Genomic DNA, 15,657 nt, shown 5'->3' with positions numbered 1-15,657 from the left:
AGTAGTACTATTGTCTATTCTAACTACTCCCCCTGTTCACTCCCAGTCTTCTTATCTTTTCTCAATCTCACTGACAACCTTCCCCACACTCCCTCTACTTTCTCCACCGCCACCACCCTCTGTCTGACTTATATTACCTGAAGTTAACAAAGAAGCCTCTACATGGATGTTCGAATTGCAAGAAATAGCAGCCAAATCTCCTTCAAGCCCCAACCTTATCAGAAGGACACAAGTTCCTGAGGAAATCGAGAATGATGGAAGATGTGTACTAAATGACAGAGGCATACATGTCCACAATAATGCCAAAATGAAAGAAGTATGGAAATGCTGTTGTAAGATTGTTGAATGAAGAGAAAGCACTACTCTATGTAGACCTAAGTGAGTAATTAGCCTTTAAGTTGACAGTCATATGATTAAAGACAAAAATAATTAAGACTATGAAGGTAGGGAAGACAATTGGACCAGCTAGCACAGTAGCCGAGATGCTGAAAATATCTGGCAAAGTAGGTCACATGCTAGTCATTTGCATAATCAACCATGTAGGACAGGGAAGTGATACCCCAATTCTAGTGTAACTTCACCAATTATTACAAAGGCAAGTTAGCTGCACAAGAGATGAAGCTACAGATATATCGAATAGATGAACCAGGTTATAAAAATGAAACTTGAAGAAGCTGATGAGGGGACTTGGCTGAAAAGAAAATTTTCTGTTTTCAGTTCTTTCGATCTTGCCCACCATATAATTTCTTTGGTTATATATACAAGACAGAAGAAACTGCCAGACCTCTCTGGCCAAAGGAAAGTGGCAGCGCAATCTTGAAAATGGACTCAGCTGTGAGCCTGATTCATCCTAAACACAGCAGCTATACAAAATACCTCCACAAATCAGCAATGTTTGAACGCATAACAAGTGCATGCAGAATCGACAGATCCAGCTCATGACACTTCCACGTCTGTAAAGGTTGTCCTGAACCAACAAGTTCAGGGATTTCTGGAACTTATCCATAGTTTCTGGATTGAAAGACCTACAGAATACGCAGTTCATTTTGATATTTGGCTATGCCTAATAATAATAATAATTTTTTAGCATTGTCACAAGGCTTGAAATATGAGGGAGAGAGGTAGTTGATATCACTGACCGCAATACTTAACTGATACTTTATTTTATCAACATCAAAAGACAAAAGGCAATTTGAACTCATTATGTAAAGATCCAGAAGAAATACTGCAAGATATTTTTGTCCAACACTCTAACAATTCTGCTGATCTACTGTCTTGATAACAATTACTATTATTATTATCATCATGCAGTATGAAATGCTTAGTGGTATTTCGCCCATCACTCCAATCTGAGTTCAAATTCTTCTGAGGTCGACTTTGCCTTTTATTCTTCAGGGTCAGTAAATTAAGTACCAGTGAAATACTGGAGTCAATGTAATTGACTTGTCCCCTCCCCCAAAATGGCTGCCCTTGTGGCAAAATTTGAAACCATTATAATCATTATTATTATTAATTAGGTGCTGAGCTGGCAGAATCATTAGCATGCTGGGCGAAATGCTTAGTGGCATTTTGCCCGTCTCTACGTTCTGAGTTCAAATTCCGCCAAGATCGACTTTGCCTTTCATCCTTTTGGGGTCGATGTAATCAACTAGTTCCCTCCCCAAAAATTTCCGGCCTTGTGACTTTAGTAAAGGCAGCAGGGGCTACGGGGGAGGGGCTGCGTTGATTACATTGATCCCAACTGGTACTTATTTAACTAACTCTGAAAGGATGAAAGGAAAAGTTGTCCTCAGCAGAATTTGAAGACATTCGAGCGAGATCGTTGCCAGTGCCACTGGACTGGCCCTTGTGCAGGTGGCACGTAAAATACACCATTTCGAGCGTGGCCGTTGCCAGTACCGCCTGACTGGCCTTCATGCCGGTGGCACGTAAAAGCACCCACTACACTCTCGGAGTGGTTGACGTTAGGAAGGGCGTCCAGCTGTAGAAACTCTACCAAATCAGATTGGAGCCTGGTGTCGCCTCCTGGTCCACCAGTCCTTAGTCAAATCGTCCAACCCACGCTAGCATGGAAAGCGGACGTTAAACAACGACGATGATGATGATGAATGTAAAGACAGATATTGCTAAACATTTTGCTTTGGATGCTAACAATTCTGCCAGCTTGCTACCTTAATGTGAGTAAATATATTAATAAATAAATACAGCAAAATTATAAAAATTAAATTAAACACTTACTTGGATGACGGATATATGGCCCGGGAGGGCAAGACTTGGCTGTTGTAAGCCTCTGTCATACTTAAAAGAGGCAGATACTCTGATTATGTATGTTTATATGTAGGATTTATGTATTGCTTTGTAAACGACTACGTTTCTAGTAGAATCCAGTCCATTTTTCTTATATGTATGCGTGCTTGTTTGTAATTATTCAGCTGGTCGAAATTATAACAGCAGTTATTAATTAGGTAATGAAATGCAATTAGAGATCCAGGGGTTTTCTTTTCCACTTTAGAAAGGTATTGCTGGCAATCAGCTGCCGGCCACGACACAAGAAATCCTGTGGAAGAGGAAAAAAAAAATATATATATATATATATATGAATGAATTAAAATGAAATGTACATTACGGAAAGAAGACCTGAGGATGGTTTTTGCTTTGTTACATTAGTTCAATTACAGAGACTCAACAATACGTAGGACTTGAGGTTTCGGCTCCGGTTTGAGATCGAACCAAACTAATGCCTTCTCTCTCTCTCTCTCTCTCTCTCTCTCTCACATACACAATTTCATAAATTCGTGTAACGCTGAGAGAAGCATCCAATAGGGAACTCTTCAAATAACATTCGAACTCAGAAAGAACGTTTACAAATAAATAGAATTTTTACCGATGTAGCACATCGCTGGCTTCACAGTTTCTTTATTTCACACAGACATACACGAGATCCTATACCCATCACACATACAGAGAAGTTAAACTACGTAAAATACTTGATAATCACATCACTCGAAGAAATTCCATGGAATTTTTGACAACCATGCTAGCGTGATTTTTAAAAATTATTTATTTTACTTGCTTCACGACCACACGAAGTTGTCAAAATACTTAAAATAATAAATGCGTCACTTCAAAAACTGTTTTCCGTGGATAACGGAATTTCACAGTTGATGAGAAAAAGTTTCATCAACTGATGATTCTTCAGACTGATTTGACAACTAAATTCGTAGTGACGTTTCTTCATACGTAAGGCGAGGCTTTTCACTGCAAAGCATCTTTCAGTCGGCAAATTTACCGTATTAATTAACTGCGTTGACCGGTCAGTTTAGCCTTCTCTTATCAACCTGTTATTCCGATTTCTAACACTAATTATTGTCCAAAGTCCTGAATTTTTGTTGGTTTTGGTGCTGTCTGTATTCATTTGACCAGATCACTCTTCTCATGGAGATAAAAGTCGAAGAAACGACTGCTTTGATATAAAAAATAATTACCAGTTACAAGACAAACTCTAGATATTTTTACAGGTACTTTTATTATATCGACACAAGAATGAAAGGAAAGTTTGACTACCGAAGGAATTTGGACATACGTCAGATAATACCGAAACACCGGACTTCAATTCCGTACTGGAAAATGCACGAAAGGCCCATAACTTCACTCACACCCCACTGTATCCATAACATTAGGGTTCCTACCCATTGATGAGTACATTCTATCAAAAGACTAAACCAAAGTATTCCTCTAAGTCATTTGTATATATGAAGATCGCCTGAAGATCTAAACGATAAAAATGCATTTCAAATAAAATACAGGACGATGATTAGAATAATCAAAATCGCTATCAAGAGTAATTTGTTTAGTTTCTTCTTTTTCCCTCCACTAATGACGGAATAAACAAATAAAATCAATCAGAAGAGGCTGGATAATAAATAAAACGTGGGTACTCACACGGAACATAATGACATGTCGTTGCTATAAATGTGTAACTTATCTCCTAAAATTAGATATTGCATCGAGTGGTCTCCCTTTTAATTAGAGTTCTCCAGATTCAGGCAACCGACGTGTCATTGATGATTGTTTGTGGGTGTGGCCAGGGGGGGAGGTTGGAGTAAGTACCGGCAATCTGTGGTTATAGTCGAAGGAAACGGCTTCTGCTGCGATAAAACGGAAGCACAACAACCATTTATAACACACACACACACACACTCAAATACTCATTAATTCAGCTTTTATATTAGAATAGAAAGCATTTTATTGTATACCGCGTTCTGTTTACTGGTCCTCGCCCTCTCACTCTCCGTAAATACACATTTTAAAAATTTTATTTTACATCATAATTTTTTGGTTTTATGTTTCTAAAGCCAAAACGTTGTGGATTTGACACCGGGAGTTGTAAGAGATTGTTTGTAACTCAACCGTATTGGGTGTACAAACCTTTACTCCCTCCCCCTCCATCTTCTACGGTTTAATCCCTCCTCCACCCTTTTCTTTTTCATTGTTTCTTCGGTGAGGTAATAACGGGAGTTTTTGTTTTTTTTTTCGATAATTTGATCTATTATATTTTTAATGTTTTTTTCCTTCTTTTCTTCTTATAAAAATATATTGATATATAAATTAAAGATTTTGCGTTATTGCAAATTTTCAATTAAAATGGATTTTATTATTTCGCAGAACTTCAATCGCGAAGCACCGCTTTTAAAGTGCGCTTGCTAATACTCTTATACATTGGCAAAAGATTGACGCATGTACATAAACACAGACATACACACACATCTATATATACGCGCGAGTGTGTGTGTATGTATGTATAGACGAAAGGAAAAGAAGTTCTCTGCGTAACCATATTTTCCTAGATTGGCTTCCGATGCGTGCTTAGGCATAAGTACTTTACTATAGTTACGTGTTGATCTATGTTTTGATAGAAATTGGGTAGACGAAGACTGTATAGAAGCCTGTATGGTGGATTGTTCCTGTAATTTAAAACTAAAACATTGATGGATCTACTTTACGCATGGCATATAACACCGTAATTGTTTGAATGTTTGGAATTTTCAGATAATTCTTGCGAATTTATATTCTACACATGGGAATTCGTACGATTATGCAAAAAAAAAAAATTTCTGCGTGATTTAAGGGCTATTTAGTTGTTATTTTCAGTACGTCTCATGACTAATTCACAGCCTCCTCGTTTGTTTATCAGTCTGACTTATTGATGTTTTTCGATATCTTTCTCCCCATAAACACATTTAATGATCCATTGCTGGGATTTAAGCTTATACGTTATGAGGGGTTATATGCCATGCGTTAAGCAGAATCCCGCCAGACATTGTCACATTGTGCTGCGCTGATTCTACCCCAGAATTACGTTAGGGTTAGCATTGACAGCGCGCTTAAGGTTTATCAGTTGCCTGTCGGTAGGCACCGTGCTCAATGTCAAATTGAAGTGAGAAGTAGTCGGGGTGGACTCAGGTGGAACTGTCGCTTGACTGACGATGTAAGAGAGCTCGATTTCACATCGTGCACGTGGAGAGAGATGCGGGGGGAACAGAAACAGTTTCTGCCAGTCGGATGCATTGGATAATCATACGGTTTTCAACAAGCTGGAGAGCGCGCGAGCAAAGTTATTCCGAGTTCCCTCAGGGATCCGGTTAACGAGCTTCGATTTAGATAAACCCTGGAGTTTTGCAGCAAAGTCCTCACTGGAGAGCTGGTTTTCGGAGTGTGAGGCGTCTCCACGGAGTGCATCGGAGCTGAAGTGGTATCACAATATTCAGTATTCCTAGTATGGGGTTAGATCTCATTTAATGTTATAAAAAGTGCAAAAGTAAAATGAAAATAGAAACTGAAAGTGGCGACAGTAATACAGGGAAGATATGTTAAATGTTGGCACTCCGTCGCTTGCGACGACGAGGGTTCCAGTTGATCCAATCAACGGAACAGCCTGCTCGTGAAATTAACGTGCAAGTGGCTGAGCACTCCACAGACACGTGTACCCTTAACGTAGTTCTCGGGGATATTCAGCGTGACACAGTGTAACAAGGCTGACCCTTTGAAATACAGGTACAACAGAAACAGGAAGTAAGAGTGAGAGAAAGTTGTGGTGAAAGAGTACAGCAGGGTTCGCCACCATCCCCTGCCGGAGCCTCGTGGAGCTTTTAGGTGTTTTCGCTCAATAAACACTCACAACGCCCGGTCTGGGAATCGAAACCGCGATCCTATGACCGCGAGTCCGCTGCCCTAACCATTGCGCCTCCACACAGAGAAGATAGGAAACTAAGAAAGTGAACAAATAAAGAATAAATTGCGCGCGCGCGCGCACATGGAGGGAAAGAGAAAGAGATTACGTCCCAAATATATGAAGGGAGGTTACTCTAACTGTTTCGTTATAACATTAAAACATTTCGTTGCAGCATTAAACTATCAGCTGGGGTTTTGCTATTTATTTTCTCTGTCAATCATGTTTCACTTATTATCCAACACTAGACATATTATTTTATTTAACTCTCGAAAACTATTACCAAAATGCCGTCACCTACGCAGTTCTATATCATCGAAAGGCGGCCGGTTTCTATCTACACACGTAGATTTAACTTCGGTCAAACACCCAGAAATTTTGCGTGGTTCCTATTCGAAGTTGAGCGATAAAGACTTGGCTGTATTTGAAAGTATTTTGACCCCGTCAAGGTGTATAACAGACTCTGCAGACCTGGAATTTTGTAACACAGACTGGATGAAAATATACCGCGGTTAGTTCGATCCTTTTACATCTTGTTTTTCTTTCCCCAAACTTTACTCGTCTTTATTACGACATAGTAATGCTTGGATGTTGTTACTTAACCAAAGATTAGCTATGATCTAGCGGTCCTATGATTAAAAGCCTTCCAGCTGTAACCATCCTAGTATATTTTCAAGACAATGCACCCATAAACGCGTTACCCAACGAGTCCTGCCTTTTCAAGTACGTTAGGGTAAAATTTAGGAGAATATGGCTGTTGTTTCCAGCAGGATGATCGACTGCACAGTCTCCCTCAGAATAGCAGGTGGCAGTATTTCACATTGAAAACCAATTGCGCCGATTTCGCCAATTATATAGGGTTCTGATTTTGGATCCTGTCGGGTCTCGTGTAGGCCTTTCATTCTTCTAGTCGCGATTAAATCAGGGGTGCACTCACCATTAAACTTCTCTGTTCCATGATAGAAGTTGTGTTAGACGCGCCGTTGTGCGATGAATGTTAAATTTACAATGACTCGAATCTGTGTAGCGGTTTCAATTCCATATTAAAGCTCATCTCATTTAGTTATTAATGTCCTTGAGAAAGTCACAGGCGTCATAACAACCTTTACTCTTCTATCGCCTGAGATTTTGCCTTATCTAATTTCTGAGCGTTGTAATTATCGAATCTGGATCAACCCCGATCGAACAAGATCTATGTTCAGACGCATTCCAACCATGACTATCCATCTGTTATTATTTTTGAGAGGTGGATATCTAGGACTTCATTTTCTTCCTTATTTAAGGCGGTAAGGTTTGATTTTAGGAGGGTCTGACTGCTGTTTGTACCAGTTCAAGCCTCCATTATGGCAGTTTTATTTTCGTTGCTAACAACTTCCAAAATAAAGCGGAAACATAACTTGGGGCTAATGCAGGTTCGCACCTCTCCTTGAAAAATGCATTTTTTTGAAAAACATTTTCCGGATCCCTACGTTTTAGATGTCGGAGATTACGATTATGCAAAAAAAAAAAAAAAAAAAAAATCTCCCTCACTCCCCACCCCCCATTTAAAATTTTGAACTTTTCGAATTTTTTTCCCCTTATGTTTTAGATGACGGAGATTCCGAATATGCAAGAAACCACGTTTTCAAAATTTTCAATTTAGTAAGCATATAGATCTGCGTATAAAGAGATATGAATGTCTTCCTGGGGCTAAAAACAACAGTAACACCATCCTCTATAGGACCGCCACATTTAGTTGACAAATATATTTTAAGAATAAATGGACAGGGATAAATAGATAGATAGATAAATAAATGGATGAAAAAGTTCAAAACTTAAAATTGGGGGAGCGGGTGAAATTTGAGCCCCTTATTAAACTTAATAACATTAATTATTAAACATTAATGTTTGTTTCTCATAAAATTAAATTGTTATTTACCATTATTTAAGGCAAACACAGGTGAAACGCAAATTCTTTTCACTTTAATGAGTGTCTATATTTAATTTCGATTTGCATATGTTCGTCAATTCGCTACGATCACTTCAAAGTAAACAAATTCAGAATTTTAAATATGGTGGGGTGGGGTGAAATTTAAAAAAATTTTTGCATATTCATAATCTCCGACATCTAAAACGTAGGAACCCGAAAAAATTTTTTCAAAAAAAATGCATTTTTCAAGGAGAGGTGCGAAGCTGCATTAGCCCCCATAATTTTCGTGTTATGTATTTTATTCTTCCTTTAAAGACACAGCATGAAAAGGACATGGCTTTTATGTATATTTTCATACTGATGAAACTATGTGTGAACTTCCTAACTTAGGAATTCCAGAAATATTAGATATAATTATTTCGTAGGTTTGAAGCGCAGGATGAAATCATCCAGTTGTTGTTGTTGTTGGGGATTTCCCCCTGATATTAGAATGGGAACAAAACGTGACAAAAACTGAAGCACATGTTATTGTGATTAGATACGTAGAGTGCAGTGAATGACGTTAGTAGCATACAATGGATAATTAGTTACAAATTTTTGAAAGGAGAATTTCATAATTTGGCTGTTTTTTTTCTTGTGTTTGTTCTTTAAGGTGCATCATGTTTGATGTTGCTTCCAAAAACGACATCAGAAGTTTCTGAAATCTTGAGTTATTGCAATGAAAGAAATCTTGCTGTTGTACCCCAAGGTGGTAACACAGGCTTGGTTGGAGGTAGTACTCCTGTATTTGATGAAATTGTGATATCAACCCGGCTTATGAACAATATCATTTCCCTTGATAAAGTTTCTGGTGAGTAAAACCAAAAACAAAAACAAAAAAAAAGGCAAAACACTATTTATGTGCAACTTTTGTTTCCAGACTGCTCCACTTGATCTCTCCCCACCTCTCTGTCTGTCTGTCTCTTTCTCTCTCCCCTTTAGCTCTTTGTCTATCAAACAATCAGTCTGTCTCTCTTTCTCTGCCTGTCTAATTCTATATTTCTATCACTCTCTGTTTTCTTTTGAACTTTTACACATTGTTTCACATATGTAATTATGCCTTTGACTCTAATCCATTTAATTGTTTAATTATTTTCCCTTACAGATATATCGTTACTTTTTATTATTTATATATCTTTAAAATTTATTTTTATTTCTTTTACTTAATTGAATTATAATCTTTGCAAATACACATTCACAATATACAAGATATAACTTTTAAAACTTCCTTAGTTTCTGATCTGAATCCTTTCAAGAAATATGTAACTTTTGTTTTTCTATAAAAACAAAAAACCCTGAAGAGATTCTACCCCATACTGTTTAAAATGATAACCAATTGGTTATCATTGGATTTGACCCAAATCCTTCAAACTATGCATTACTAAGGGGCCAGAATCAAAACATATGTAGGTTTTTTTTAGTTTCTTTTGTATTTTTTAAAATTTATTTGTATTTAAATTTTAACTTCAAACTATGATACAAATAAATTAACTATAATTAACTCTCCATTTTCTTACCTTATTAATAATACTCATTATAATAATCCCAAACATATCATGGAGATTTTCTTTTAATATGATGAAGTTTAAACCAGTGAAATTTTGAATTTATTAATCCCTAATGAGGATATGACATCCTTAAAATGACTTTTGACCAGCAGGATAAAAACTTCTTTACCAATGGGATCCAAACTGTAACACTGATAGAAGAAGAGCATGGACTGCAAGGTGGGACTATGTTAAAAATAAACCTCATTTGGTTCCATAAGAGTATCTTGGTCAACCTATAAACTTTTCAGCCAACACTTGTATCTATTGCATGACCAACCTCAAAAGTCACTGCATGTCACTGATATATATATATCACAAACTGGATGTGTCTATTCCAATAATAGAGAGCAGTTGCCATATTTCATTCTATATAGGCTACCTCTGATGAGTGTAGGACTACATAATCAGATTTTTACCTAACACTGTTGAATCCCTAGCACAAAACCGATTGGTAAGATTTGGCTGTAATGGATATATAATACTGTACGTTTTGGATAAAATATATATATATATTATATATATATTGTACGTTTTGGATAATATATATATTTATATATATTGTACGTTTTGGTACTGTTACAGGTATATTGATTTGTGAAGCTGGGTGTGTTCTGGAATATCTAGAAAACTATATTAATCAACACCACCTGACCATGCCTCTTGATCTTGGAGCTAAAGGAAGCTGCCAAATTGGAGGAAATCTTGCTACCAATGCTGGTGGAATCCGTTTTTTAAGATATGGATCCCTACATGGCAATGTTCTTGGATTAGAAGTGGTATATATATATTCTTTCATTTTCCTATTTATATTCATTTTCTTCTATATTAAAATGGATGCGATGGTTTTTATTGGATTAATTGTTTTCGTAGTTAGATAATTTTTGTTACCTGCGACGGTTCTGCCTTGAAATAGAAAGGGGAAACTGTCTATTTTTATCAATGCAGCAATGTGTCAAAGGGCACAAACAGTTATCTCCCATTTTTATTCTTAGGCAGAGGGGCAAAGGTTTGAAATGGCAATTGAACTAAGGAAAACTCCCCTATGAACTGATAGTTGATGTGCGTGCGTGTGCGTGTGTGTGTGTGTGTGATGTATATGTAACATTTGCTCAATGTCTTTTCCCATACTAGCATGGTTTACATGAGAACTGATTTTGTGGCAGAATGTTATGGTTGGATGCCCTTCAAGTCAGAAACCCATATCTAATTTTCAAGTGAGGGATTCTTACATTCAATGGGTCTTTGATAGTGCATAGCGACTGGTCAAAATCTCTAGAAGGAATGCGAAATATGCAGCCACTTATTCAATAGTGTAATTGAGTAAACAGTACAGTTGATCAAACAACTAAATTATTCATCATTAAAAGTAATGTGGATTCCATTTACATTGTTTTATGTTTATATAAGGGCATTACTACAGAATAATGCCCTTATATAAATATAGATGAATAAATATATTTTTGGGAATAAAAAAATGATGGTTTTTTTCCCTTATGAATATTTTTCACGCTAGCTTCCTGATAAAATTCTTGTAAAAGATTTTTATCCCATTATTGAATTAATTAAATACATTGTTTTATGCGTATATATATCTTGACATTTGTCTTTACATACAACACATATGGATTGTGTGTTGTATAATAAGTAATTACTCCTTTTTTATATTACCTATCTATTTTACATTTATATATTTTTTTTTTTTATTCATTAACAGGTATTAGCAGATGGTAGAGTTCTAGACTGCATGAACTCTTTGAAGAAGAACAATACTGGATACGATTTAAAACAGCTCTTCATTGGTTCAGAAGGAACTTTGGGTATAATTACTAAAGTTTCCATCTCTTGTCCACAGAAACCCAATAATGTTAATGTTGCACTTTTAGGTAAATATTTTTTACAAAATTTTATTTTATCCATGTAGAAAAATACAGAGATTACAAATCTGGGGAATATATATTTTTTAAAGTTTAATTTTTCTTAAGGAAACACTCAATGCTCCTTACCCCACCTTGCCCACCCATCACCTATCTGCTTTCAAAAAGCTAAAACCTCCCAGTGTTTCACTTTTGTCTTATGTTTCACGCATATGTGTTAGTGGCACTCACTTGCTCTCTTTCTTTCTCTCTCTCTCTCTCTTTCTCTCACTCACACACATTCTTTCATATACATGTACATAAATACATGTTCAGATATCTCTGGACACCTCATGGATGTCATATTCATGCATAAATATACCACAAAAAGCACTAAAAATTCTGTTGATTCATGTCTTTTTAGGTTGCAACAGTTTTTCTGATGTCCTCAAAATATTTACCATTACAAAGCAAACACTGGCTGAGATTCTTTCAGCTTTTGAATTTATTGATGCTGAATCTATGAAAGTAGTGACACAGAACTTAAATCTCTCTTCTCCCATTGGTGAATATCCATTTTATGTATTAATCGAAACATCAGGATCTAATGGCGACCATGATGAAGAAAAAATTAATGTCCTCTTGGAGGATCTAATGCAAACTGGCACCGTCACTGATGGCACACTTGCTGGAGACATGACACAAATGAAGGTAGATAGATATATTTTATTTTCATTTATATTCTATTATTACTTCATTGTGCAGTAAATAAAGAAGACACAGGGCCAGCAATTTTGAGTGGGAAATTCGATTACATCAACCCCAGTATTTGATTGATATTTATTTTATCATCCCTGAAAAGACGAAAGGCTAAGTCGACCTTAGTGAGGTTTGAACTTTGTGTTTATGTTTGTCCCCTTCACCATTCAACAACCGGTGTTGGTTTTTTTGTGTTCCATAAATTAATTGTTTGACAAAAAAAAAAAAAAAAATGCAGTTGAATAAATAACCAGACTGTACAAAATTTAAGTTTTAATTCAAATCTTTCTGTGATTGACTTCAATTTTCATCCTTTTGAATATTCGAGTTGGTTTGATTGATAATACTCTCTCTCTCTCCTAAATTAGTAGCTTTGTGTCTATGTTTGAAATTTCGAATTTTTTAATATATATATATATATATATATATATATTTTTTTTTTTCAGAATTTATGGTCTCTTCGAGAAAGAGTTTCAGAGAGTCTGTTGAAGGATGGATATTGTTACAAATATGATTTATCTCTGTGTTTGTCAAAGTTTTATGATTTAGTGGTTGATGTCAGGAAACGGACTGCTCCGATTCCTAACACTCGGGTTGTAGGTTATGGACATGTTGGAGATAGTAAGTATGTTTGTAAAAATATTTAAAGAATTTCTTTGAAATTTTGAAAATTTGTTAGAAAGAAAAGATTGTATATTTTATACAGTCTCAGTATAGGTATCTCATAGGTAATGAAATCTTATGAAACCCAGAGCATTATAATATAGTTGTAGTACCTCAATCACATCTATGAGGGTAGTGACTCCAATTAAGAACCAACCTGGATGGTGATGGCCCATCTCACACATACTACTACAAAATGTAAGTGTAAAATGATGGTGAGGAGGATGGACTGGGTGGGGAATTGGGAGAGAGATTTTGCATAAATGATAAGTGATGGTATTTAGTTGCATCTCTTTATGTTCTGAGTTCAAATCCTGCTAATGTCAACTTTGCCTTTCATCTTTCATGCAGTTGATAAAAGAAATACCAGTAATATACGTGACTGAGTTAATTAATTGTTCCCCTCCATCAAAATTTGTGCCTGCATTCGCTATTGGTATTAATATTGATTTCAAATTTTGGCACAAGTCCAATAAGTTCAGGAGTGGTATGTCGATTACATTGGCCCCAGAGTTCAGCTGGTACCTATTTCATTGACTCCTGAAAGGATGAAAGGCAAAGTCGACTGCGGCGGAATTTTAACTCTGCATGTAAATATGGACGAAATGCTGCTAAGCATTTTGTCTGCCGTGCTAACGATTCTGCCCGCTTGCTGCCTTCCTGTTGCTATTAATATTAAGAGCAATGAGTAACAAAAACAATTGAGTGACAGTGTAAAAGTCTTGCTCTATTGAGTTATGTCCCTTTATGTTCTGGTGCTAACTTTACATTTAATGATAGACACAAAATAAATACCACGATTGAGGATAAGAAGTTTGCTTCTCAATCATACTGTTTCAGGTATGATCCCATAGTATGGTGTCATACTGTGGACAGATTTTATATAGTTGACTAAAAGTGGGGCAGAAAGGAAGAGATTTTCACATGTCCCGTAACTTGAGGATTGGAGATGGGAAGTGTTGAGAATTATGAGGGCTATGTGCAAGAGGGAATCAAAATACCATTGGTTATAAGTGTTCATGGAATGATGAAGGTAAACCCGCCATCAATATAGAACAAAAGAAGCTGGCATGGAAGTGCTATTATGAAAGGCTGCTGAACGTGGAGGACATATGGGATAAGCAGCTATTACCCTATGCTGACTCAATAGAGGGACCAGCGATTCAAGTTGACAGCAGTGTGGTAGATAAAGTAATCAAGGATATGAAGAGGGGGAAGTTTATTGGTTATCAGGGATAGCTACTGGGATGCTTAAAATATCTAGGGAAGTAGGATACAAGATTACCACCTGGATAGTTAATCAAGTCATCCAGGAGGTAGTTAAACCCAGTGACTGGCATAGAAGTATTGTCATAAACTGCCACAAGGTTAACTAGAGGAATCAAACTTCTAGACAAAGTTATGAAAATCATGGAGAGAAAGTTATAGCCCAGTTGATCCGTGAAAGAGTAGACATGGATGAGATGCACTGAGGTTTTGTCCCCAGAAGAGGCACCACAGATGCTTTCTTTCTTGTAAGAACTAGAATGAGTAACACTATTTGTTCACAAATTGTGGTTTTAAAAAAAATAAAAATGATATGAGGTTTCAATTAAACAAGTTAATCTCTTGGCTTTCTTCTATCTCAAGAAATGATTTATAATGTCTAATACTATTTTCAAATTAATTAATTTCCACTGTTTTAATTATTTGTCATTTTTGTGTTGCAGGTAACCTCCATTTAAATTTAACATCACCTGAATATAACGACGAGCTTCAGAATTTAATAGAACCGTATGTTTTTGATTATGTTGCTGAACTTAAGGGTAGCGTTAGTGCTGAACATGGCATTGGACTTCACAAGGTCAAATACTTACACCATAGTCAATCACATCTTTCAGTTGAACTTATGAAACAAATGAAGAAGTTATTGGACCCATGTGGTATTTTAAACCCATACAAAATATTTCCTTAACAATGCTTTGTAAAAATTGTCTGCACACACACACACACACACATATATATATACACACACATACATATACATATATATTCAGGTGTGTGGCTTGTTAAAATCACAGACTAGCCAATACTGTAAACAATTGTACTAAGTATCCAAGTCTTTTGCAGGGTCACTAAAATGTCTACATTCTCACTTTATGGTTGAGGGGTAATGTAAAACTATTGTATAAATAATGTAAATTTAAAACTTCCATCCTATTGATGTTAGTATGGAACACTGACTATGAATCAAAGAGAATCAAATTAACAAATTGTAGAAACCGGTATGGACTTTGTCATAAATCATTTTCACGTGACACAAGCAAGGCCTTGTGGTTAAGAAGTTTGCATTTGTTCTGGGTCCCATTGTACTGCATGAAACTTTGGGTAATTAGTCTTCTACTATAGCCTCAAGTTGAAATAAGCCTTGTGAAATGAAACAGGATAGGCAGAAACTGTCTAGCTGCCTACTCTATGGACTATACCTGTTTTTGGATGCTAGACTCAGTCTGTTGACCAGTTTAATGCCATAACCTGGATCAGGGGTGCCTTTAGTTGAGCCTACTTTGTTGCAAATATTTAGGTTAAGTTGTTTATTTGGGAATAAGTTTCTCCCATCCCTTTCCCCAGTTCATTATGTAAGCCATAAACAAAATAAACTGTATTTTTTTTTTA

The 15,657-nt window shown here is 36.3% G+C and overlaps 2 protein-coding genes across 3 annotated transcripts in view; one reads left to right on the top strand and one right to left on the bottom strand.

The window, feature by feature from the left end:
- Window positions 1-4,079, bottom strand: part of LOC106880186 (proton-coupled zinc antiporter SLC30A5) — an 18,639-nt gene extending 14,560 nt beyond the window's left edge. Inside the window, exons 1-2 of the mRNA XM_052972087.2 lie at window positions 3,943-4,079; window positions 2,239-2,557 (exon numbers count right to left, since the gene is read on the bottom strand). Of these exons, the coding sequence (XP_052828047.1) occupies window positions 2,239-2,297 (59 nt within the window). The 5' untranslated portion in view covers window positions 2,298-2,557; window positions 3,943-4,079. The remainder of the gene's footprint in view (window positions 1-2,238; window positions 2,558-3,942) is intronic.
- LOC106880187 (D-2-hydroxyglutarate dehydrogenase, mitochondrial) lies at window positions 4,032-15,657 on the top strand. Of its 2 annotated transcripts, XM_014930040.3 has the most exons (7): window positions 4,032-6,740; window positions 8,791-8,988; window positions 10,310-10,503; window positions 11,442-11,610; window positions 12,005-12,291; window positions 12,786-12,960; window positions 14,712-15,657. In XM_014930040.3, the coding sequence occupies exons 1-7, from the start codon at window positions 6,314-6,316 to the stop codon at window positions 14,954-14,956; spliced, it is 1,695 nt and encodes a 564-aa protein (XP_014785526.1). In that variant the 5' UTR covers window positions 4,032-6,313; the 3' UTR covers window positions 14,957-15,657. The 2 variants fall into 2 exon arrangements, with proteins under 2 accessions (XP_014785526.1, XP_089216879.1); XM_089360753.1 differs by lacking the exon at window positions 12,786-12,960 and having other exon boundaries at window positions 4,912-6,740.

This window comes from Octopus bimaculoides, chromosome 12 (assembly GCF_046866305.1).
Source record: "Octopus bimaculoides isolate indiv1 chromosome 12, ASM4686630v1, whole genome shotgun sequence".
Classification (NCBI taxonomy): Eukaryota; Metazoa; Mollusca; class Cephalopoda; order Octopoda; family Octopodidae; genus Octopus; species Octopus bimaculoides.
This window is presented reverse-complemented; position numbering and strand designations above follow the sequence as displayed.